General features: G+C 41.4%; 1 protein-coding gene across 2 annotated transcripts in view; it reads right to left on the minus strand.

Moving 5' to 3' along the window:
* IGF2BP1 (insulin like growth factor 2 mRNA binding protein 1) overlaps positions 1-25,966 on the minus strand; it is a 60,511-nt gene extending 34,545 nt beyond the window's left edge. The window contains exons 1-2 of one of the 2 annotated variants that reach the window (XM_072646137.1): positions 25,648-25,966; positions 24,386-24,446 (exon numbers count right to left, since the gene is read on the minus strand). In XM_072646137.1, the coding sequence (XP_072502238.1) occupies positions 24,386-24,446; positions 25,648-25,822 (236 nt within the window). In that variant the 5' untranslated portion in view covers positions 25,823-25,966. The remainder of the gene's footprint in view (positions 1-24,385; positions 24,447-25,647) is intronic. The other variant, XM_072646138.1, reaches the window with a different exon arrangement.
* Positions 25,967-26,420: the final 454 nt, after the last annotated feature.

A 26,420-nucleotide genomic window follows, 5' to 3' on the forward strand; every position in this document is an offset into this window, starting at 1 on the left:
ACCCTCTCTGAAGGGGGCGGAACTGGCACGCTCCAGGGATGGCAGCAACTCAGACAAGGGGTGGGGCCTGATGGAAGGAGGGGAGCAGAGGAGAAGGGAGGTGGTGCTGGCTTAATGCCCAGGGCTCCCTGCCCAAATTGTATCAAGAAATAGAAAGGCAGGGCAGGCAGGCTCAGGGGTTGAAGACGCTGCAGGAGGTGGGGTGCCAGTAGCAGGGAAGGGGACATGGGGCAGAGAGGAAGCTGCCCTCGTGTAGCCTGCTGCAAGTTGAGAAGAGAATTAGAAAACATAGGGGGTAGGGGGGATGAGGGGAAGAATTGGTATGGATGTGTGTAGACAGCCTGTGCACACGGTTACATAAACATCACATGTAACATCATATGTGTGTAATGATACTCATTCTAGGGATGGGGACCCAAAAGCTTCCTGCAGAACTATAGGTTTGCTGGGACTCTGGCCCTTCTCTATGTAATCCCTAAACTCTCCTTGTTCCAGATCCCCTAAAGACACTGTTTTCTTGGGCCAAACTCCTCATGTCTCTGGACTGTGGCTTCTTTATCTGAAAATTTTGAGGACTAGACTAGGTGACTTCCTATGTCCCTTTCAGCGAAATTACTGATTCTGTGCATTCACTAGCAGGACTGACTTGGAAATGGGATTAAACAAGGGGGAGAACATTAAAGAAACTGACATATAAAGCACTTTAATGTTCACAAAGTATTTTCTATATATACATGCCTCATTCAATCGACAACCCTATAAGGTTAGCAATTCAAGGTATTAGAGCCTCGAATGCAAAAGTGATGAAACTGAATTCCTCAGCAAGGCTAAGTGGCTTGCCTGTGGTCACAAAAGCATCTCAGAGGCAGGACTGGAACCTAAGTTTTCCTACTCCAAATCAAACCTTCTATCAACTACATATACCTTACTGTACCCTCAGTCTTAACAGTCACTAGTAGCTCTGAAATTCCTTGAATAGGTATAATCAAGGCCAAATAACTTTGCCTTCCTGACGCTGTTTCTTCATCTGTACCATGGAGGGGTTGGACTAGATGTAAGATCTCTTCTAGTACTAAGTCTATGATCCTACCAAGCACTTACACACCACTACTAATCTTTCATTCAACAAGTTTCTATAGGAAATAGGTTCATTTAAATTAAAGAGCATGAATAGTATGTTAAAAGTATATACTCATTTCCAGTAGCACTTCTTATAGTAGAAGAACTGGAAACAAAGTAAAGATACCTACTGGGGAGTGGCTACCCATGTTTTATCAGCAATTTGAGGTATTATAGTCTATGGAAAAGCAACAATATTACTGTGCTGTAAGAAATGACGACTGATGAATACAGAGGAACACTTACATGAACTTCCACAGTCAAGAAACCCTAACCAGAAAAATGGTAGCACAGTGTAAATGACCTCCTTCTCCCCCTGCCACTTCCTTGCAGAGAGGGGAAGGAGTTTAAGTGTGAAACACTGTACATAATGTCAGGTTTTTTCAATAAGTTGTTTAGTTTTACAGGACTTTATTTCCCCTTTTTTATTCTTTGTCATAAGGTACAGCTCTGGATGGTTCTCTGGGACAGGGGAGGGAGGAAGACATGGGGAAAATGTAGATGATGTAAAAACAAAAGATATCAATAACAATGCATTTTAAAAAAGAAATTAAGGCCCAAGAGTAGGAAAGATGAGATGTCTTTTGGTTCTTATTTACCAGGCGTTCTGGAAAGTGCCTTAGTTGGAAAGGAAACTTCCATTCTTCTTCCTAGAAACTAGGGACATACAAGGGACCTCAGACACCATTTTCAAACCCCTTGTTATATATGAGAACACTGAGGTCCAGAATGAAGTGCCCTATTTAAAGTCACAAAAAGAGTTAGCGTCAGAATCGGAACCCAGACTAATTCCCAGACCAAATATTCTTTCTACAAAAAGAACTTCCTTTTGAAATATCAAAGTGAATGAACACAGGAAATCACTTAGAATACAATAATGTCAGATGGGACTAATGTCTATTTTATATATTATATATTTTATAGATTATTATAGATTTATAGATTAACCATAGGATTTAGAACAAGAGACATTGGAGATCATCTATTCCATCCTCCTTCCCCTCATTTCACAGGCGTGGAAACCGGGAGCTCAGAAAAACTAAGTGAGTGACCTGTCCCAAATCACATAGTAGGAACACTCAATGCTAACTCAGATCCTTTGACTCAATTAAAGCACCCCGGCTCTTACTATATATGATTATGTTTTAGAGGGCAAAAGATAACATATTAGCAATTCTTTAACACTGCTTCAAGATGTTCCCCTTTCTTACCCATCTTCCACAGTCACTGAAGTGATTTTCCCAAAGCACAGGCCTGGCCATGTCTCTGTCCCTCTCTAGTAATTATCAGAGGCAGGATTTGAACCCAGTTCTTCCTGAGTCCAGACCCAGCACTCTATCCACTGAACCACCTAGCTGCTGAAGCTTACTTAGTCAGACTACGCAGGTGGTGCAACATTTAGAGCATGGGACTTGGAGCCAGAAGGACTGGAGTTCTGATCCTGCCTCCAAAAATTACTACTAGTTGTAGAACCCTGCACAAGCCATTTGAATTACTGTCTGCCTCAGGTTCAACATCTGTCAAATGGTGATTATAATGGTACCTACTTCCCAGGATTGCTGGAAGGCTAAAATAAGATATTTGCATTGCGAAGGACCATTGCTAGTGATGATGATGTTAGTGCTACTATTAGAATACTAGCCTCCTTGCTCCTCTTCACACAAATCATTTCATCTCTCTTCATGAATTTTCATTGTACCTCTAGGGTTCCCTAAACACTCAGCTCAAGCACCATCTTCTACACTGAAGCTTTTCCTGATCACCCCAGCCTTCCCTCTCTAAACTGCTTTGTATTTATCTGATCTATATTGTGTATATATTTGTATCTGTATAAGATGTTTCTCAAATTAGAACATAAGCTTCCTGAGGGCAGGAACTGTTCAGATTTTGTCCCTGGCTCTCCAGGGCTCAGCACTGTGTCTAGGCAGGACATAGTCGGCACTAAAAAAATGTTGGCTGACTAACCAGGTGACACATGGAGATGGGGACGAGGGATAGGAGGCCAGGGGACAGGATGAAGCCTCTTCAAAGGCATAAGCTTCCAGAAAGCTTTTAAAAGGTACTTTTCTTAATTATGCAAGAAAGCAAAGGGTTAATGGTGTGAAACTGAGAACTCTTGGAAGCAGCAAGGTGCTAAATGGTCATACACAGAGTAAAACCTTTGTGGTAAATTGAAAACAGTCAAGGCTTTGTTTCCCAAACCATTCATCTGAAAAAGAAACAGACTGACAGGTGGGCCCCCAGGAATCTACACTTCTTGGCCAACTGATAACACAAGATTCAAAGGATACCCTGGTGTCTCCTAAAGACCTTAGGAAGCCTAAGTTCTGGACAGGTTCCAGTCCTGTCCCCCTCCCTGCTGGCCATCACATCCCTTTACTTCCTGCCCTGAATTGCAGCAGTGGCAAAGCAGTACTTCTGAACCACAGCTCTCTTCAAACTACAGAGCAAATTTAGACCTGGGAAAGAACTTTAAGAACATTTAGCCCAACCCTTTCATTTTACAGAAGAGGAAACCGAAACTCAAAGAGGTTGTAATTTGCCCAGTAGCAAAAGATAGGATTCAAATGTAGGTCTTCATGGCTCCAAACCCATCCCTTTCTGCTGAGCTATACTGCCTCAAAGTCAATCCAAGTGAAAAATGAGGCAGAAGAGTGTAGGATATGTATGTTGATTGGTCAAGGAAGGGGATCATTGAGAAGTGATAACTATGTAAAACAAAAGCTCAATTAAACTTCGCGGTTGTTGTTGTTTTTAAGGAAATGAAAAATGGGAAAGGAAATGGGAAAAGGAGGTGTTAAGGAAAAACAATCGCAACAAACCTGGTCAGGATTGTGGGAAATGGAATTAAATAGTAGAATTTGAGCAGTGCAACCCACCTGGGATGACCCACACAGGGGGCCCAGCCCCTCAGGGATACATCTCCCTGGCCACTCAGAAAACCAGTGGGCAGGGTACTCTTACTTGGAGTCAACAAAACCTTATTAGGGATTAAGACTTCAACCTGCAACTCAAATAAGTTAATATAGCTCTTTATTTCAGAAAGAAAGTCTAGTCTTTTCAGCCAGGTAATAAAGAAGCAGAAATAGAGGATTGGAAGAAAGGAATATTGAAGCTAGGTATAATGTGCAGATGGATGAGTGGTAGAAAGGCCAGGTTTATCCTCTATGAGTGACTGGTTACCTCAGGGTAAGGATTTTATGATCCTCATCTGGAAGAATGTAAAAGAAATTGGCCTCAAAAGAAATTTCTAAGATAATTCAACACTACAGAAAAGACCCTTCAAGTCACAGGACAATTCTTGGTCTGGGTGGTGGGCAGTAGGAAGACACATCATTGCTATCATCAAAAATAAGTTAGTATAACCTGCTCGTGGCCTAAGGAATATTCCCTACAAATCTGACACCCAAGAAGACTCTCTTCAGTCTCCTTTCCTTCAAAGATCACTTTTCCCAAAAACTTTTTAAACAAAAAATAATTACAGATGAGGGAACTGAGGCTGAGAGGTTTTAAGTGACTTGCTCAGAGCTATGTACCTATTAAGTTATCTGAGTCAGGCTTTGAACTCAGGTCTACCATTCTATCCACTAGGTTATACTTCACCTGAAGACACTGGGATATGATGCTAGAATTTATTTCCTCTTTAGGTGGGAATTCTAAATTAAAAACAGGAGAGATGATTCTAATCTGGCTAATAAAATTGGTCAGATGGGATCTAGCCTGGAGCCAAGGAAATGGATAAACTGACCCCTCAAGTCCTGAACTGGGGTGTGTAGAAGGGTGGGGGATAAATAACAGCTGGTCTGATTGTCTCCTTGCTCCACCCTTTACAGGGAAGGCTGTAGCAGGTGTGTGCATGAGAAGGGGAAGCATGGATAAAAAGCTTTAAGGGGAGGGTGCGTGCAGAGCAGTGGGGTCCCAGAAACTAGAAGGGGCAGAAGGTGCCGAGCAGACTGACTAGGAGGGGCTATGGCAGCTGAGGGGGGAAGGGCACAGCAGCTGAGGGGGGAAGGAGGAGAGGGTTCACACCCTCAGGGGGAATTGAGAAGGTCTGAGCAGCTGGGATGGATTGGGGGTTGAGGGAGACAGGCGTCTGCTGGTCTTGTACTCTCTATGCCCCCCCACACCTCTAGCCTTTCTCACCGAGTCCAGAAACAACTGAGTGTATCCTCTACCGATCTTCCCATTCCCTTCCTCCTCCTTTTATTCTGAAGCATAAGCTCACACTCAGGAGGGAAGAAAATAGAAGGCACTTTCAGGGTCCAGGGAAAGGAGGATGCTGAGTAAGATGCTCCCCCTTCTCTCTACTGTTGGGGTGTTGGTTCAGCTTTCCCTCTAATAAGTCTAGCCCCAGAGCAAAAAGCCATGCTCCTAAAGGGGAAGGAGGGGGAAGGGGGAGGGGAGGGCAGTCGGGACCCTGTTCTTTGTCTCTCTCTTGAACCACCCACCGGAAACCTGACCCCAGCCCCAGTGGGCTCCATCCCCCTTGGAGGTCTTCAGCGAAGCCAGATCCAATCCAGCCCTCTCTTCTGCTGCTTTCAGGGCCATTGCTGAGACAGGTCCTGGGGTGGGGGTTGGCCTCTTCCATTGCAAACGCTGAAATGGGGATGAAGGGGGGGAGGGGAAAGCTACAGGATAGAGAAAATGGCAGCCGGGAGACAGGCAGCATTCCTCTGAGACAGCAGCAGCTCTGCCTCTGCTGAAGAGCTGAGAGTTCTAGGCCTAGGCCTGAGAAGAACAGACAACTAAAAGGCTTCATTTCCCTGACAGATGCCTCAATATATATTCAACTTTCTCCCCTCCTAACCCTAACCCCGCCAACTTTTCTTCCTACCCCTTCCTTCCCTGATAATGTGGAAGTCCGTCAGTACAGAGGAGTAGCTGCCATTTATTGGCCTGGCCCTCCCAGACTCAGAATTCTAATCCAATACCAGCCCTGTTTATCCTTATCCTACAAAAGGAAGGCTGTAAGGATGAGGGTGGGGATCTGAGCCATGGGTCCGAACTCTAAGAAATCATTGCTCTACCTGGGTGACCCAATCACCTTACCTCCTCTCCTCCTAGGATCTGGGCCAGACTGCTCCTGAATAAACAGAGCACAAGAACCAGGCTTGGGTTGTCTTAAACAAAGAGTATAACTAGTTATCTGTCATTTATTCTCCTTCTCAGACCCTCAAGTTTTCTATGCAATAGAGATAATACTTTTTGTGCCTCAAAGGTTTATTGCAAACACCATATAATCTGCCCATTTCATAGATATATCAAAGTTCTTATTTATTACAACTCAGGGTCTAAGGAAGTGAGAAGGAATGTCAGATGCCTACAACCACTTCCAAACATAAGCAACCCAATATACCAGGAATAACAATAGCAAATAGTTATCACTTGCATCTATATAGTGCTTTAAGGTTTGCAAGACATTTAAAACAAATATTCCCTTTTATCCTTGGGAGGTAGGTACTATTATTATCCCATTTTACAGATGAAGAAACTGAAGCAGACAGTTGTTAAGTGACTTGCCCAGCATCCCAGAGCTAGTAAGTATCTAAGGCTGGATTTGAACTCAAGTCTTCTTGACTCCCAAGTCCAGCATTCTCTCTATGGTATCACCTAGATGGACAAGTTCACAACTCCAGGCTCAGGCTCTCTCCTCTCTCTCTCTCTCTCACCATCTTAATATTTCCATAAATTTCAGGTGGCGAGGGGAAGGCATGTTATGTGTACTGTTTTGCATTTCTAAGCACTGGTATTATTTTGTGTATCTGTATGTCATGTGTGTATGTCACAACTCCGTGAGTTCCACAAGGTTGTATCTAAACTTATCTAAATGTCAGACCCAAGAGTTTTTTCTACACTGCCCTAAATTTCCTATCTTTAAGCTTGGCAGCTGCTAAAGTTAAAGGAACTCAGTTAGGAGCTGAGTACAAGGGGGTAGAGAGAACAGGAATACTTTCTAACTATGCTCTCAGTCTCCTTGTCTGTAAAGTGGGGATACCTGTAGTCTTTATTTCAGAGGACTGACATAAGGATCAAGAGAGATTTTATTTATATTTATATATATATGTATACACACACATACACATATATATGTATAGATAGACATATATACACACATTTTATATGTGTGTGTGCATATACACACATACAAATATGTATATATACATGCACATATATGAATGCATAATATATACATACATATCTACATATATAGCCATTTAAAAACCTCAAGAGCTATGTACAAAACATTAGTTACTATTTACTCTAAAGTAATAATATCATCACTTATTGAGATCTTGAGCTATTTATATATCTTTCTACATCAAGATCTTGAGGATTAATTATTCCTCATCTTAAATTTTCCCAGTAGACAGCAGATAGCTTTATCTAAACTTTGTATCCAGCACACCACTCTGTACAAAGTAGATATTTAAAAAATCTTTGTGATAAAAACAAATAAATGGCAAGCATGCAAAAATCAGGAAAACTTATCAGAAATTGAGTGCTTTATACCTTAACACCTAGCATGGGGCTCTAAAAAGAGACAGGTCACTACTACAGATTCCAAGGAGATTAAGGTCAAAGAAAAAGGTACCATAATATACAAAAATATTTGCAGCAGTGCTTTTTTCTTGGAAACAAAAATTGGAGGGGGAAAAAAACCAAAGACTGACTCAACAATTCTGGATATATGAATGTAACAATATACTCCATAAAAATTATCTGGAATCCAGAGAAACTTGGGAAAGCCTGTAGATGGTACAGGGTGTCCCCAAAAGTCTTAGCATAGCTTTAAGCTTTATTGGCTTAAACATCTCATTCCCAAGGGAGAAGTCCTAGAGCTCTAAACTTAGAGTAGGAAGGGCTAGGTTGGAATTCTGGATTTGACAATTATGAGCTCTGTGACACTGAGCAAATCACCTCTCTGGGATTTACTCATCTAAAAGGGCTATAAGATTTTTGGGGACACCTAGGATAGAGAATGGAACTGACTCAAGAGAACTATTTACATAACAAGCACAGTAAAATAAAGCAAAAGAGCATTCAAAGTTCCCAGGGCTCTGAACAATGCAGTAAACGATCCCACCTTCAGAGGGTTCCAGGAAAGAGATGGTGCACCCCAGAGGCGCAGTGAGGCACACTTTGTGAGACACACAACCAACAGTTTGTTTAACTATACTTTTTTGCAATGTTGAATTCTACTGGGGAGAGGGGGAATAAGTGACAATGTAAAAAAAAAAAATCAACTTATAAGCATTTGGAAGCATACGCAAAAGGAAAATATAACTCTCGATAATGATGATGACGAACAAGGACTTTGAGAGTTTCTTGAGGTAAATCACTCCTCTCTCCCTGGACCTGTTTTCTAATACGTAAAATAAGAAAAACATGGAAATTTGAATATTAGTGCAGGAAGGACCCTTGGAAATCTTATAATCCAATTCCCTAATTTTATAAATGAGGAATGTGAGACCCAAAAGGCAGTGGCAATTTCCCCAAAGTTGCACAAGAAATTAAGAAACAGAGGTAGAACTAGAACTCAGGGCTTTGAACTCCCAAGTGCAAGGTCCTTTGAGTCATAGTATGATTTTAGTAAGAAACACTTTCCGAAGAGCCCCCTAGTCTATTTCCCAATCAAACATATATTTGTTACCAGATACTATGCTGGGGGAAAAAATTACAAAAATGAAACAGTTGCTATTCAAGGAACTTACCTTCTTTCAAAGGACTTGCATGCTCTAGCAAGGTTACACTGTTCCCAGTTACTTAAAAAAATGACTTCTGGTCTTTGCTAAAACTTCCTCCTACTCCAAACAACTGAATGTCCTTCCTTCCTCCTGTGCCACCCCTTCATTCATATGCTACTTATCCCCCTTGCTAGTCCAGTTTGTAATAAATCCCAACTTTGCCTATGATCATTTCATCACACTGTATCTTCCACAATGTTTTGAATGTCTTTGTCATGACTACCACCTAAATGGCAAATACTTTGACTGCAAGGACTATATTTCTTTCTTTGTCTCTCCCCATTGAGGGCCTAGCACAGGATACAGCACTCAATAAAAGACTTGTTGATTTGAATTCTTTCATGGGATAGGTAGTACAGAGTACTCCGAGAAAAAAAGTTAAGAATGACAGACAAGCTTGCCTCCATAGCAAAGCCATCTATATTGTACGACATAGCTTCAGCTACTGCAAGGGACTTCAGAGATTGGTTAAAATTAATCACATGACCCATAAACTGGCTTCTTATTGGTCTACAATCATTAAATACATGCAACAATTGATGTCTAATGTCTGGCTAGCTGTTTAAAGTAAGCAGTGTCCATTATATTCCCAATGTAATGTGAGGGTTTGGGAGGGAGAGAGAGAATCTCATTTTTTAACTGCATTTTTTTCTATCAGTGTACCTTCTGGATCACTGGGTACAACCAGAAAGTTGGAAAAGACTAGAAAACAAATGTTAATTAAAAAAACCCCAATATTACTCCATTTTAGACACATCTCACTGACAGAAAAGAAAAAATATATGACCACATCAGTCTCCAATTCCAGATAGATTCTGGCAGCTCTAATGAATCCTATATACTGCCTTGGGAAATTTTCAAAAAACACTTCCATGGTTCAGGCAAAATTACAATGAGACATTTATGCAAAACACATTTAGAAACAAAGATCAAGGGTTTTTCCTTTTTGTTGGTTTGTTTAGGTTAATAAATGTGTTTAAATTTCTCCAGGTATAGACTTCTGCATGAGGAGAAAATGAAAATTTCATGAAAGTCCCTCTGAAGTGAGTGATCACAACCAACATTATACCCCAAGTATATAATAATTATGGATAGCAGATTCAACAAGTAAATTGTTTGAAACATGATTAGATTTGAAAATAAGACTTTAATTAAAAAAAAACAGCCTTTTGTTATCTGGCACCATTAAGTAAGAAGCTGCTTTATTTTTTTTTAGTTAGAAGATTTTATTGCGAAGCTACTACCAGAGTTTTGTTTTTAATGCAAAGGGTTCTGCAGCTGCAAAGAGTCTGAGAGTCATTCATCAGACTAAAAGGGCAGGAGGATCAGGTAGTGAAAGAAGAAAAAAACAAATTGCTGAGGATATAGTGACCACTGATTAGAGATGGAAGGTACCTTAGAGTCCAAAAACCTGATCATGCAGACTGAGGGAGAAGAGGTTGAGGCTCAGACCTTTTCAAATCAACATCAATAAATATGGCAACATTATTTATTAAATGTGCAGAGCATTGAACTAGATGCCAAGTTTGGGAAACCATGGTCCCTCCACACCTCTGGAGTTTACCATCCAGTGGATTGCTGTTGAATGATTGTGCAATTCTTTTAAATGTTCCTAATCTTCTCAATGAAACTGAGGCTCATCTTTTTATGAGGAGCATTTCTTTGGCATTGCTGTCTGGCTTTGAGTCACACTCCAGCTGAAACAAAGTTATGGATCACCCAGAGTGCAATGAAGAGACCAGGTATTAAGCACAAGTGGGCTGTAAGACATTACAAATGAGGTAATTTTCAGGAAAAGCAGAGTAAAGGACACTGGCAGAGAAAGGCATGACAGGAAGAAAAGAGTCACGTGGCACTTTCCAGGCAATACACCCCACTGGTAGTTATGCAAAGTCAAGAGAACTATCTGGAAGCCATCTTCCTTCTCCTCCTCCCCTCAGTACATTCAGTGGACCCCAATGATAGGTGAGATTTTATAACAGGACATGGACAAGAGGTGCACAGGATGCTTAGGAAGACATGGTTGGCAGTCTGCATCACTAGAGGGAATACCTATATCCATGAGATCAGATTCATTGAAGCATCTACATACAATGGGAATGACATGCAAAACTCTATCAAAGAACACTGTATCACAATATATTAGAATATATTATGATTATGTTAGAGAGGTACAAAATAGATTGACAAACACTTTAAGAAAAAAGTACAAAGATGATATGGTCCATGAGTTATGATAATCACTTGGAAGGAAAGGGGGATATTTAGCCTGGAAGATAGGAGACTGAGGAGACCATGATGGCTATCTTGAAGAATTTTAAATGAAAGGCTGTCAGATAGAAGCTATGACATGTTCTCCTTAGCCCCAGAGGGTAGAACTAAGAATAAGGGATAGAAACCACAAAGGTCTTAGGCTCAATGTAAAGAAAAAATTCTAACAATTAGTGATGTCCTAAAGTGGAATGGACTCTCTTGAAAGGACACAAGTTCCCTCACAGGACATGCTCAAGTGGAAGTTGCCTAACTTATTTGCCAAGGATATCACAGGGAAAATTGCTGTCCATGTATAGGTTGGGCTAAATAGTCTTTGGGTTCCTTCCAACACAGGCGTCTGTCTGAGGGAGAAGACTGTTATCAACAGGAAGGATCAGGAGACTCTTCAAAGTGGCAAGAGGTGGACTTTTGATAGGTAGGAATTTATCAAGTGGAGCAGAAGACAGTGGGAGTAGCATGGAAGTGGGTAAACAGAGAGCACATGTTCAAGGGATAGAGTGCAATCTGGTTAGGACAGACTGGATGGAGCAGAAGTTAAGGCAGACAAGATAGATTAGTGCTAGATTGGAAGTTTTGAATGTCAAAGAAATTTGACCTTTACTCCTTGAGTAATGAGAGCCACTGAAGTTTCTCAGCAACAATCACATGGCCAAATCTGTAACTGTTATCTTGAGAGTATAGTATATAGTATGCAACAGAATAGGGGGTAAGTAGAGGTAAGAAAATTTTTAGGTAAGTAAGCTATTACAGGAATTCAGACAGGAGTGTCTGGACTAAGATGGTGGCTGCAGGAATGGGAGAAGACAGATTACGTGATCAAACAGGATCATGAAGAGGAAAACACCATGATTATTTCAAACAGGAAGGGCAGCAGAGGAGGTCTGTAGTTTGGGGAGGGGGAGAAGAGTTAATACCCAGAAGAAAAGATCACAGACAGAAGCTAAATTCCTGAGAATAGAAGACATCTTAAGAAACCATCATGGGCATGGATTTGTGGAAGAATTCATGAACACCATGGCTATCTACCTGCTAGTGAACAGTACAGTGGGAGAAGAAAGAGACCAGGCCCAAGTCTGTCTCCTCTATCACATAAACAGACACAAAGAGCTGTGGACAGCCCTCAGAGCAGCAGCTCAGACAAAAAACTCTTCTAAGGAAGTCTAGCGTTGGCTAGAAGATAAGGCAGAGAGAACTGTAAATGATCAAAGATCTCTCAGGATAGGGAACAGTACATGGGGAAGCCTAGAAAAACTGGCTTTGTAGGATGCAGGGTCTAAGAAATAGTTCTTTGGGAACTGTAGTCCTTGAGTCCATGGTTGTGAAAGAGAAATGGGTTGAGGATAGATCTCATTTAGCATTCTTTACCAGGATGTGTATGCTATTTGCTGCCCAGGGTCTATGGTGGCATGGATTAGAAGCCTTTTTTATCCCTGCTTGCTCTCTCCGTCTTGGCCAGTTTCCTCTGACTTCATCTATAGTAGACAAGATAGAAATACTATTAATGGGTGGGGGGGAACAAGAAAGAAATAACATTTCACCTATCTTTTGCAGAGAAAAGACAGTAGAGAGGATAAGCAAAATTTGTGGCACTCACAAAACTTCACAAGATTTTACGCATTCATTTTGGGCTAGAGTTTTTCCTGTCTCCAGCTACAATTGCAGAATGTCACTGCACTGCCTTCTTACCTCCTGATTATATCTGTTTGCCACAATACATTGTGCAAGAGGTGCAAAATCACTGTCCCTGAGTATCTGCACCTTGATCCCTATCTACAAAATGTGGAGACTTGTCATTGCCATCTCCAATGCTCAGGGATAAGAGAAATGGCAGCCTGGTCTTTCAGCTCGGGTTAAATGTACTGTGAAAGCTGAAAGTCCTGAATCCAAGAAAATACCCACAGCAAAGCTGGCATTCCTTGCCCCAAGCTTAGAGGCCCCCCTCAACTTCCCTCAAGAACAAATACAGTCACATCTTGGAGAACAAAACAAGTTGCACTCCCCTACTACAAGCATAGTAGAAAAAGGACCAGATTGGAAGATCCAGCTGTGACTTTCATCTTTGCTATTTACTATTACAGCTAGGTATCACAATGGAGAACTCTCAGGTTTGGAGTCATGAAAATTCAGTTTCTTCAAGTGTAAAATGAAGGAATTAAGCTTGATGTCCTCAACAGTGCTTCTACGTCCTCAATCTACAAGCAGAACCCCAGCCAACCCATCCAGCCCAAGTAACAATAGGTAGCAAGAAGGAAGAGCACTGCTGATAGATAACTACACTAGGATGGATTTCCCAACCTTTCTAATGAATAGCAAATTGCTGTATTATCCCGGGAAAAGGAAAGTATTTCTGAGTCACAAGATCTCAACACAAATTGGGGGTGGTGGGAGGTATACTCAGATAAACAGTAGGTTATTCCCAGAGGAGATCTGTCTCAAAAATAAGAGAACAAGATTCACATTCAGCTCCATTGTCAAGTCTCACCACCAGAGCTATGAGTCTCTAGCACAAATAGACTTTTCTCTAAGGGAAGCTGGAACACCAGCAGATGGTTGAATAATCCATGTACAGCTTTCTTTCATGCCCCAAAGAAGAACCAGTAAAAATGCTTCCACTCTGAGTGATTCCTTCATCCAGTCTTACCAACAGTATCTAGATTCCTGTTTCCCCTACTCCCTTCCAATTGAAAGATCCTAATGGAAAATTGACAGGTTTCAAGTGAGTCCAAATGCCACCAGGACTCCAGAACCCTGAAATAGATATCACTGTGTACAAACTAATTGTAAAAACCCTTTATAGTTACTGATTAAAATCACAGGCTTGTTAAATTGCTAAAAACCACATCTGGATTTGGAAGCCCTTCCTTCTTGGAGTAAGCTGTTGAGAGAGCTGGCTCCCTTGCCCAGGATACCTCTAAAAGAGCAGGGGGAAAGGTCAGAAGGCAGTAGAACACATAGAAAGTATGTTGGGACTGGCTCCTGATGCAAGGAGAGTGAAGTGGTTCACAATATAAACCACTAAGGAGGTGATATTGGGAAAAAGATAGGGAGCAACAAAACGTTTTTTAAAAAGCCACCCTGAATGAACAGCACACTGGGAACACCAACTTTTGAATCCATGTTCCCTCATTTTGCTGACCTACTGGTAGAAAAGAATGTAGACCATGTGGAATAGTTACCACACTTGTAAGAAGGCCTATCTCTAATGTGGTGGAGGACAATTTCATTACCCTGTTTCCCCAGAATCAACAGCCTCTCATCCTTTATTATCCAATCCAAGATCCCTGAAACACCTGCTGCTCAAGGCTCACCCTTCTCCAGGTCCCATCTGCTTAATTTAGGGTGATTCCCCCACCATTTGTCAACCAAAGACCCCTCTGTTTGTATACCTTTTCTGGCCAAAATACAATAAAACCCCAAAGTGTGAAATTTCATCTAGTGCCCTGGCATAGCTTCTCAGCCACTAAAATAACAAAATAAATGGCCAATTTCCTAAAGGATTACAACTACTCTCTGCGAGTAGGTTTCTTTCTTTCTTTCTCTCTCTCTCTCTCTCTCTCACACACACACACACACACACACACACAGTTTTCTGTGTGAGAAGGTAGTGAAAGATTATGCCAAGACAAATTTGGGGACCTGTTTGGTGGGTGTGTCAGGCTATTAAAGTATGGATCTAAATGGAAAATGGCAATTCCCTACAATCTCCTCTAAAAATATAATTGCCTACCCTTTCAGGATGGAGGAAGCAACACAGAAGTCAATATGTGCTGATCTACATCAAATATATCCTGTCTTCTATTCCTACCTTACCACCCAAAAATTTAGTTTGTATTTCACATATATATAGATATATTAATATACATTTTTATAATTTTTGTGTATAAGTTGTTTCCCTCCTCCCTTCTTGGAATGTTCCATGAGGGTAGAGACTGCTTTGGGTTTTTTGGTCTCTGTACCCCTAGCACAGAGCCTCCTTCTACATAATGGGGGCTTAGGAAATGCTTGTTGGAATGAATTAGATTACACACTTACCCTGTTACACACCAAATATACCTAACACAAGAGAATCCATTTATCAACAAACACCCTTTTCCACACACACACACACACACACACACACACACACACACACACACACACACACACACACACACCATTCAAATCTACTTCAGGTCACTGGCAAAGGTGAACAGAATTGTGTGGAAGAGGTGAGGGCTGAGATTAGTACAAATATGCCCAAAAGAATGGCCAAGGCAAGGCAGAGACATCTCGGAGGAAGCTGTCCCTCCAGAAACTGGCTGAGACAACTTCAAGGACCAGTGTTTTCAGATGCTGCTCACAGCCTCCAGTGCTTGAATAGCTCTGGCTAAAAAAAAAAAAAAAAAAAAAAATTCATAATGTAACAGCCAGCTGTCTGGTAATGAGCCTCTCCACACTAAACTAGGCTGATGCTGGCTATCCCAATGAAAGACTTGCAATCTGTCACCTGCCAGTACTGGAAGCCTCTTTTACTGATAAGACCTGCCAGGGCTTGTGTTCCAGAAACATAGGCTTCCAGCAGCAACCTGGGTCACCTTCCCTCCACCAGGAGACATCAAAATATGTATCTTGAAAGGAAGTTGAAAATAAGTACTAAAAAAAGGATTGGTTTTGTATTTTCATTTGTGATTATTCCTTGTTGGGTCACTCAAATCATTTCAAGTGACATATTCAAAGTCCCCCACTCGAAAATCTGTTAAAAAAAAACACATTAGGACCCTAGGCTAGGTCCTGAAGAACAGAGCAAAAAGAAAAATAGCCCCTGTCCTCAAAGAGCTTACAATCAAAACCCCACCAAAAAAAAAAAAAAAGAACCTTTAAGCACAAGAATGGAAAGCAATATGAGGTTTTTCAGGCTGGGTTGATTATCACTTGGGCACCTTGATTCTGTTCTGAATTCTTCCTTAAAAGACAGAATAGGACTTAACACAAAAAACATGCCTGTCATAGTGTTTACATATTGCCAGAAGTCCCTTTCAGGAAAAAAAAAAAAACCTCATTCAGGCCCAAGCGTTTAGTTATTTTAACAAAACATCCAAAAGTTTCACTGAAATTTTGAACAAAACAACCTGGAAATGTATCAATTCCTCTATAAATTTCCTTCCCAAAGAGGTGTAATACAGAAAAAAGGTCAGGTCAGAAATCCTACAAAAATAGAGAAGTCTGGGAAAATTTCAAGGAGATACATTCATCCCCCGCCTCAATTTTTCTCTTCTTATAGAAAATTTTCCCAAGCCACTTTCCAGACTTTGAGATAATTTCCTCTTCCTCCATACTGTCACCTTAAGGGGGCCTTCCTAAGGTATCCCTTCAAACACCCATGGGTTCCTAAAGGGTCCTACCAGATTTCCAATAAAATTCCTTTCAGACTGCAAGACTCTGAATACATCCAGGCTAGTCAAAATTTCTGTCAGTGACTGGGAAGTTCCATTTCCAGGCAATCAATTCAGCAAACTGTATTAAATGCCTACTGTCTGCTAAGTGCTGGGGCTACAAAGATAAATGTGACTCTAACACCAAACCTAAGGGGGTATCTGAGGGTACCTGACTCAGCTATATTTTGACATTGCTAGATAGATGAATTGGTCTTTGCCTAATAATCTGTTCTTTTGCCAAGACATTCCTTCATTCAGTAAGCATTAAGTACCTACTATTCACTGGATACTCTGCTAGGCCCTAGCAATTCCAAGACAAGAACAAGGATCTTACATTCCACTAAATCTTATTTTAATAGAATCATTTCAATTCTATTTTCAAAATTCCTGATACACATTTATGATTTTCAACTAACCGCACAAATTTTCAAAAGTTTTAGATGAAGGAAGAACCCAACCTTGTTAGCACCCCTTCAGGTGAAATTCTGGTAGGCAACATCTTTGGCAATAGTGATTCTGATATCAGGGTAGAATAAACAAGGGGCCTCATTTGAAAGAGGAAGTATTTTTTAAAAATTCAAAAGAGGAAATGTCAGAAGACCCAAAATGACATGTAACACCAGAACTATTCCTAAAGGATTTCTGTTGCCTCAGGAACTTGGTTTTGGGTAAGTCATCAGGGAACTCATTATCTTGAATTTTGAACTAGAACATTTTGTCCCTACATCCTCTCCCTTTACTCCAAGATGGCTAGAATGCCCTCTGATATTTTTAAAACTCTCTTCTGGGATCTTACAGCATCGATAATTAACATTTCTATAGTGCCAAATGGCTCTGCTCACAACAACCCTGTGAAGTGAGTAGTACAGGTATTTTCTCTGCTGGGCTTAGAGGAAACCATAGGTTCAGAGCGGTTGATTTCCTCATGGTCATACAACAGTTAAAAAGCATTAGAGCCAGGATCCAAACTCAAGTCATGAACTCCAAGGCCAGAGTTCTTTCTACTATTGAACTGCTAACCCAGGCAAGTGCCTAACAGTGCCTTGCACATAGCAGGTGTTTAATGTAACTCTTGTCCAATAAATGAATGAAACTCCAAGGGACTGGTGAAAATGCTTCCATTGTTCTGAAATGGTGTCCATGAAAGTTTGTTTAAAATAAGAGACCACTGAGCTGAGACTTGGAAGCCTTTTTGTTACACAGATTTATCCTTGGGGTGGTGCTTGTTCAAATGGGATCTGACCCCTATTCCTAACCTCTTATCAATAAAAAGAGAGATTAACTAAACCAATCCCCTCTCTATCTAGAGTAACAGGAACTTGGGGTGCCTCATGTTTGTTATGTGTGTCTTTTTAAAAATTAACAAATGCCAAACATTTCTTTAGAACTTAAAGGAAGAAGAGTAAGGGAAGGAAGCTGAGCTGGAGACCACAAAGGATCCCTTGGCTACCACACAAAAAAACCATGGTACTGGCAGAACCCCTGAAAGGTCAAAGACCTGCCTCTGGCTCCAGGACATGAGTGACTAATTCTAACTAATACCTCCTCAGATCCACCTTTTGCATCAAAAATATGGTGTGCAGGCAGAACCTAGAGTTCACTCATTTTTTGTTTGCTTAAATTGTCCTTTGGGACATAAAGGGCAGGGCCTCTCTGTTTGCAGAGGACTCAAGATCATTCATGAACTGACCCTGTTAACTATTAATAATTCCATAGGTGGGTTATATTAAGGTATCTTGGTGGTGGTGTGATAGGATGAGCTGGAAAGAGTTCGTCCCTATATAATTTTCTTGTTTTTCTGCTTCAAAGGTTACTCACTGCCCCCTCCTCCAAATGATATCCACATAGCTAAACTACTACTCAGAAAACAGCCTGCCATTGAATCTTTCCTCAGAACCCTTACAATTCAATCCCTTACATGCCATGATGAGTCACTCTGGAGATATAAGAAACTTTTTTTTCTGGCCTCAACTTCTGATTTCATTCACATAGGAACTCACCCACATAGTCCTTTTACCACTGCCAATCAACAATACCTCTATAACCTAGAATCTTTAAGAGGATTGTCTAGACATAGAGCATGGAAAGGTTCAATGACTTTCTCATAGTCCCAGAACTAGTATAGATAAGGGCAAGGCTTGAATCTGGGTCTTCTGGACTCCAAGATCAAGATCCAAAGTGCCACTTTGTCTCAAGAGAGGACATATAGGACCAGAAAAGGAGGTGGGTTAGTCATGTAAGAAAATAAGAGACAGAGAGAGAAAGAGGGGGGAGGGGAGGGGGAGAAAGAGAAAGAGAGAGAGGGAGAGAGAGAGAGAGACAGAGAGAGAGATTTAAAGAATCAGAGCAAAGCTTCTAGCATGCAGTATGGATGCTTTCTAGAAGATTTATGGGAAGACATGGACAACAGCCCAAGATGAAAAGTCCTAGAAAGGCTTCTATCTACAAAGAAGACGCCCAGTAACAATGAAGTACAAATTTCACTCTACCCTTCTCCACACCATGCAACCTCTTAATTCTCTCTTCCCATTTCCTGTCTTCTTTCCTTCCTCTTCTAATCTTCACTTTACCTTCAACCTTTCCTCTCTTCCTGTTCCATTTTGCTTTATCCCTGGCCATTCTTAGCCATGGCCACTATCATACACAGGCATTTTTAGCAATTTCATGGAACACGGAGGTTAAAGAGGTTTCACAGTAGTCCAATAAGAAACCAATGCCAAGATTCTCCACTCCACATTTTAAAGAAACATGGGTGGGAAAAGAATGGATTTGGCTTGGAGCAGCAAAGATACCCCCCTCTGTTAGCACCCTAGCATGTATTCCTATGGCATCCTACCAAGAATGAGAGAATTTTGCTTATTGGGAATTTATATTAGCTTAGTAACCAATGAAGAGTTCGAACACAACCAGAAAGATTTCAAGGTGGAAGGCTTGGGGTGGGGGTGGAGGGGGAAAGGGGAAGGGTTAGTGTGGCTGCAGGGCAAGCACTTAGCTAGCTCTCCAGGAAGCTCTCTCAGCCACCACTGCAAACTTAGGAAAGAAAGAAAAAAGATCCTGAAAGACAGAAATAAACTTCACTTTTTAGACTCTATCACTAACTATTCTAAGCCTGAGGTATCTCTCTGCCCCCTCTCCCTTACCAGCAGCTAGGAGCTCTCTGCCACTCCTCCAAGAGGGGAGCGGGAAATTGACCCCACCCCCATCTCTGAGTTTTTTTTCCCCTCGTCTGGAATTTCCAGCACTGGACTGACTTGTCTGATTTTTCAACAGTCTCCCCTGCTGCTTTTTTTTCCTTCTCTGTTCTCTCCCAACCCCCAAAAATTTTAGCCACACTTTCTGGAAGACATTAGCCACATTTTAAAACATTTTTAAGGGGACAGAAAAGAAAAATCAAACATTTGGAAGGCCTTTTTAAAAAAAGTATACATTATCACCTCCCTTTCCTCCTGCTCCCCCCAAAATGGTAGAATATATATATATGTATCTTTTCCTACCAAAATTTTCTCTCATTTTTAATCAACTAACACACCTGAAGGGTTTTTTTTTTCCAAAGGTGGCAATATCAATGTTGAAATCTCTTCCAAATGTTCCCCCTTTTAACTGGTTGACATATAAAAAATAGTGGAAATAGACTTAAAACCTCCTCCCCAAAACACCGTCCCAAATAAATTCTATTGGTACATATTGGGAAAAATCTAAAAAAGTAAGCACTTAAAAAGTTTTGCTGACATTACCTACACTCCAACTTTAAAACACCCATTCTAAGAAATCTTGTTCCACAAGATACAATGCCTTTAAATCTTTAGGTTGAGGATAGTTAGTTGCTTTTTAAATGTATCAAAAAATAAGAATTACAATTTATCTTCTTCGACCAAAGTTCCCCTTCCAGGAAACTAACCGAGTAACATTTCATTTTTTTCTACTTTGTGCCAGAGAGAATTGTTAAGAAAGGCTAGCAATCCCTAATTTTTCAATGACTAATCCTAAAAACAAAACAATAACAAAAATACTACACCCTAGGAAAAGCTAATACTGAGAAGCAAAACTATAATCTATATATCACAGATAAGGATTTCGGAGGCCAAACTGATTAATTCAAAACACCATTACAAATTTCTTAGTGAAAATTAAAATAAGCAAAAAAACAAAGTCTGACTTTTCAGCTATATTTCCAGCCAAGAAAGAAAACAATTATAATTTTCTATGAGACTCAACTCACCATACCACCACCCCCAGTACAATGAAATCTGCTTTTAATTTTTTTAAAATAAAAATGTCTTGTTAGACTTTTAAAAGTTGTTTTTTTTTTAATCATGAGATGAACCCTGTATCTTCATCAAGAGGAATTGTTAATTCTCCCCAATTAGAACACTAATTCTCAAAAGAGATCACTAGGGTAAAATTTGACTTAAAAGCTCCTTCCCCCACTTTTTTGTCTTTTTCATCCCTGTGGGTTCTTTTTGTTATTTTTCATTCATTCATTTTCACCCCTAACCACAAATCTTTTTTCATTAAAGACAGACCCATTTTAGAAGGTGAACATTCTGGAGCCTGTTTTCAAACCTTTTTTTTTTTTTTAACCTAATTGTTTCTTCTAGGTCTTTCCACAAATCTTTTCAAAAATAAACTTTACACACACATTCTCTCATTCTCTCTCTCTCCCCCCCACCCCTCCCCCTTCTTCCAACACAAAAATACTTTGGTCAAACATAAGACACCAAGTGAGGCTTTTAAGAGAAAAAATTCTAACCAGTCAAAAATGCAATTGTAGAACATTTTCTCAAGTTAAAAACAATTTATTTTTAAAGGACTCACACTTACTATGAATGAAAAATAAAGATTTTTAAAATTTTAGCTAGGATCCTCAAAAAATCGTTAGCTCAGCTAATTTTAGTTTTACTTTGAGAATAACCAACAATTAACCTGAATAAGTAACTCCTCAACTTTCTAAGTTGCACACACCCACAAAAACATGGTATATATTCTAATTTTTCCCACAATACATTTAAGTTATCAGTAGATGCCCTCTTTTAAGTCACATTCCTCCAGAAGACATTCTTTTTTAAAAATAACAAATGTTCAATTTTCTTAAAAAGTCAGTCATTTCTTCAAATAATTAGCAACTCTCCCAAGAATTTAAATATTCTTAATTTAACCATTTCAATTTTTTCAAGCCTTTCAAATTAAAACTCTTTCCCCAACTCCTTGAAAAAGTTAATTTTTCTCAAGTGTTTTCTCCTAATTTTATTCTACTGACAGTGATCACCATAACAACACAAGCAATTCTAGTAAAAAGACATAACTTTAATAATGAAAAAGGAGCTAAGGAGGAAACCAAAATAAAGAAAAATAAAAATTTAAATTCATCCAATTGCAATTTCTTTAGACTTAAAATAAATGCAAATTACTATTTTTATTTTGAAGTACAGTGCTCAAATCCTCCATTTTAAACAGGTAGATATTAGAGTTATCAAATGAATATAAATTTAAAGACCAAAATGCACTTCAGAAATAACTCTACTGAGACAAAAGTGAGGCAGTGACACAAATCTTTGTTGTTTTCTGGTTTTGCCCTCAGTAAATGGAGAGCAGTCATAAAAGGTTTGGAGGGTTTTTAATTCAGCCTTAAAATTAAAAAATAGAAGCTGATTCAGAACCCAGTGTATCAGCAAGGAATGTAGTAAGAATGGCTTTAGCCTCTCGTTCTCTCTCATTCCCATTGTAAGTTTCTTTTTCAAAAGAACCCAGAGATATCTGTATACACACATGGTTGTATGTGTTATCTAGAACATGTTACAATTAATTAACTAGCTCTTGTTCTATAAATCCAAATTACTTTAAAGTCCAATAAGTGAAAAAAATATTTTTCAGAAACTGAGAATGCACATCTTAACCACATGGTTTTTTAATAGCAAAATAGCAACAAAAACATCTTACTTTTCTCAATAGGAAAAGTCTCATTTTGGAAAAATCATTTGTGCCCCTCTCTCAAGGAATAAAGAAGAAACCTCCTGATTTGAGCTTGAAATTACATAGGGAGGGGGAAGTATAGAAAAGAAGTAATCTGATCAGTTCTGGAAGGAAAGGAATAATTGTTACCTCAGTCCTTTCTAGCAAGACCCCACAACCTCCCCCCCCCCCCCACTCAGAAGATTTCACTACACATTTTAGAAGGAGCAAGAGAAAGTGTTGGAGGTGACTGGGAAGAAAACAGATGGTTTGGGAGAAAACAAATGCATACCCCTACAGTGGGAATAAAAATTCAAATGTATTTAATTTATTTCCTTATATTTTGGTATTCCTTTGCATCTCCAGAAGAAAAAAAAGGGAGGAGAAATGGAGGGGGAGGGAGATGCATTCCATCTCCAATTTTTTCAAATTCCAGTTATCTAATGCTTCAAGCTTCCAGCTTCAACTAAAAATCTCAAATTATGGGGTCTCTCCATAATTTATTGAGGTTTCTCTATGTGTATTGTGTTCTTTTTTTTCCTCCCCAATTTCAAAGACTTTTAAATACAAGATTTTTTTTTAACTTTTCAATTTTATGGCCTCTTTTCACTTAACTCTAATTGTCTTTTCCCGATACCAGAGTCCTGAAGCCAATAGAGATTAAATCACAGACTCTATAAACATGTAACAAGCCATATTGATCAGCCCTGGCTATGATGTTACTTAAATAGCTGAAGTGAAATCATCCAGCAGATTTTTGGTCCCAAAACATTAAACCTTTTAGCTCCTCTTAATCCAGAAAGTGCAGAGCCACTCACTCCCATCTTCCCACCCAGAAAAAGCCAAGAATCACACACAGAAAATCTTGCAAATGGGGAACACACATTAATCAAGCAAGTCAGCCAGGAGAATGAGGGTAACTTCCCTCCATCATCAAGAATAAGATGGGAGTGGGGGTGGGGAGAGAAAGAAAGTCCATTTTGAGAGAGAGACAGAAAGAAAAGGACTTTGCCTTTATCCTTTCCCAGCTACAGTTCAAGTGGAGGGAGATTCTAAATCCAACATGAACAGGATTTGGGGGAGTGTGTGGGGAGTTGTTCCTTCTTCAGAGAGGAAAGGAGGGTTAAAGAACACACTACTCCCTCCTCTCCATTCATCCAGGCAGTTCTTGGCCCTCCAAGAGCCCTTGCTCACAGCCTGAGCACAAAGCTCTCACCCCAGATGGTCCCCTTGCAACAATAGACTGATGGGGGTTGGAGGTTCCAAAAGGATAGTAAAGCAAGTAGCATATTCTTTCAAAAATCCAGAGGGGTGGGAACGTGAAGAAGAGACTAGGGATCAGGGCCTGTGTAAATTGGCCTTAGTCTAAGGAAGGATAAGAGACAACCATCTTAAGAGGCGTTCTTTGGGTGAAGAAATGGGGGAGGTCTCATTCAACTTTTTTTTAAACCAGAAGGGTTATCCTCCTTCGACAAAAAAAAAAAAGTAGAAATATGGTCAATGTAGAGGGGTAGAAGCCCTGTAGGAAGTTGTCCCTTCATAGTACCTAGAAATCAGGAACTCTTGCAAACTTAGAGACCTTAGCTCTCCTTGAAGTGTGGGCCCCACTCCCTAAGCAAACTCTCAGGTTTCCTTCATTTTGCTGTTTTGATTCCCTTTTATTTTCCAAATCACTTCCTGTATCCCACTGCCCTCAATTTATCTTTTTTCCAAAACAAACTATAAAACACTTCCAAACAAGGTGGCAACATCTCATCACCAGCCCCTAACATTCCAATAGAGGAGTAAGCAGAAGATGTCCTTCCACTTACCACATATATATGTATATTTTTTTAAAAGGCTCCTCAGCCGAAGGATTTCCAAAAGGGTAAAGGTTTGCCCTACCTTTGCTTTTTGGGGACAGAGTGCTCAATCTCCAGTCTTTTCCCCTGCAGTTCCACTTTTCCTGAAAAATAAGAAAACAGAAAAGAGTCTTATTAGCAGAGGCCTGAATGATGGGGTGGGCGTTTGGGAGACAAGAAGAAGGGGACTGATGGATTCACTAAACAGATTCCTTCGTGAGATAGAAAAAAAAATGGAACAAATTAGAAAATTGTGGTGTCGAAGTTTGGGGGCTTTTTTTAATGATATTAAAGCATGGCTGTAAGGTGCTTTAAGTCTCCTTACTCGGAATTTGACTTCGATAATGGGGTGTATTTATCTCAGCCCTCACCCCAGACCATAAAGAAATAGATCGAGGAGAATTCGCTCTCCTTCCCCCATTTCTCTGCAAAGGCAGGGTTGATTAGCAAAGTGGAGGAGGGAGCAAACTTTATTATTCTCTTGGGCACAAGGCTTGGGGGCCTATAGTGGGTGGGAGTCTTTGCACTGTTCGGTTGGAGAGGTCAGGCAACCACCCAGGAAAGGCTTCGAGGGTTGGAGGAGCCCAGGGCCTCTAGCAGCCTCGCCGCCTTCTCTTTCCCTAGTTTCTTGTCTCCAAATGCAGCATGGCGACTACAGCGCTGCTTCCTAGCACCATCACACGCCCCACTTCAGAATCAAAATGGCCAGAGCCCCTTCCCCAGGGGCCAGGACGCCCTCCCCACTCCGTCTCACCCCTCGTCCGGCCAAAGGCCTAAGCGCACCAAGGAAAATGGGGTGAGAGGAGTTGGCTTGGGGTAAGCGGAAAGCCCAAGGGCCCCCTCCCAGCCTCGAAGGGCCTAGGAATGGAGGGGGTGGGGGCAGGGAGGGTTTAAACAGAGGAATCGTCCTAGTCAGGGTGAGCGAAGGCTTGGCGGCGAAACCACCGCCAGTTAATGGGTCCCCTGGACCTCTAAAAAAGGAGGGTCCCCCTTCTTTCAAATGAGGGGGTGCCCGTCCCGTCGGGGAGCGGAGTAGGGGGTGGGGCAAGGAGATGGTATGCCAGCGCCTCCAGAGTGACTGCTGCCTTTGTGGGAAACCTTAGGAGTGAAAGGGGGGACCCGATTTTTCCCCAAGAGTAGACGTCGAAAGAGGTGGCCGTAGGCTCAAATCAGGGCCCTAGCTGTAACCTAGAAGACTGACTGGGCAGAGTAAGAGAGGTGGGCAGAGTGGGCGAAGAACAGTAGGTATCTGGGTGGGCCTGGCGAGGGGAGAACTGCGAGGAGCTCGGGGGTGTCCTTTCTTACCGGAAAAAGTTTCGATGGCTTTCATCGCCCAGTGTTCGTCGGGGCAGTCCACGAAGGCGTAGCCGGATTTGACCAAGAATTGGCCGCTATAGGAGATCTTATGCTCCGCAAACACTTTCTCCAAGTCTGCTGGGGTGACGCTCTCGTTCAAATTGCCGATGTAGAGTTTATTCATGGTGGCGATTTTGGGGGGCTGGAGGGAGGCCCCCGGATCGCCAAGCCAACAAGGAGAAGGCAACAATCCTAGGCCGAGAGGTGGGGGGGAAGAGCGCTAAACTTTCTTTCCACCCCACCCCTAAAGTTGTCCGGAGCCGAAGAGGGGCGGGGGAGGGGGCGGGGAGGGAGGCCAGAGGGAGAGGAAAGGGGAGGGGATGCAGCGAGGCGGGGGGGGGGGGGAGGGGGAGGGGAGGGGGGGGAAGGGGGGAGAGAACCGCGACTCTTGGGGGGGGGGCGGGAGTAGGGGCCCGGCGGCAAAAAGGGAGGCGCTGGTAGCGGTAGCTGCTGCGGCAGCGGCAGCTTCCCTTTCGGCCCGAAACCCCAGTGAGCCGAGCTCCTGTGTCACGTTTCTCCCCGGCCGCCCTGGCGCCGCCTCTAAATAAAATCTACTTGGGGAAAAAAATGGAGCAGAAAAAAAAAGGGCGAAGCCACGTGGTGGAAGCCCCCACCCACCCAGGAGGGGGAGGCCTCGACGCCGTCAGCCCCCTCCTCCACTCGGCCTAGCCCACCCACCTCCCCAGTCTAGGGGCTCAGCGCGCCCCCGGGGCCAGACTAGA

Source organism: Notamacropus eugenii, chromosome 2, assembly GCF_028372415.1.
Source record: "Notamacropus eugenii isolate mMacEug1 chromosome 2, mMacEug1.pri_v2, whole genome shotgun sequence".
In the NCBI taxonomy this organism is placed as follows: Eukaryota; Metazoa; Chordata; class Mammalia; order Diprotodontia; family Macropodidae; genus Notamacropus; species Notamacropus eugenii.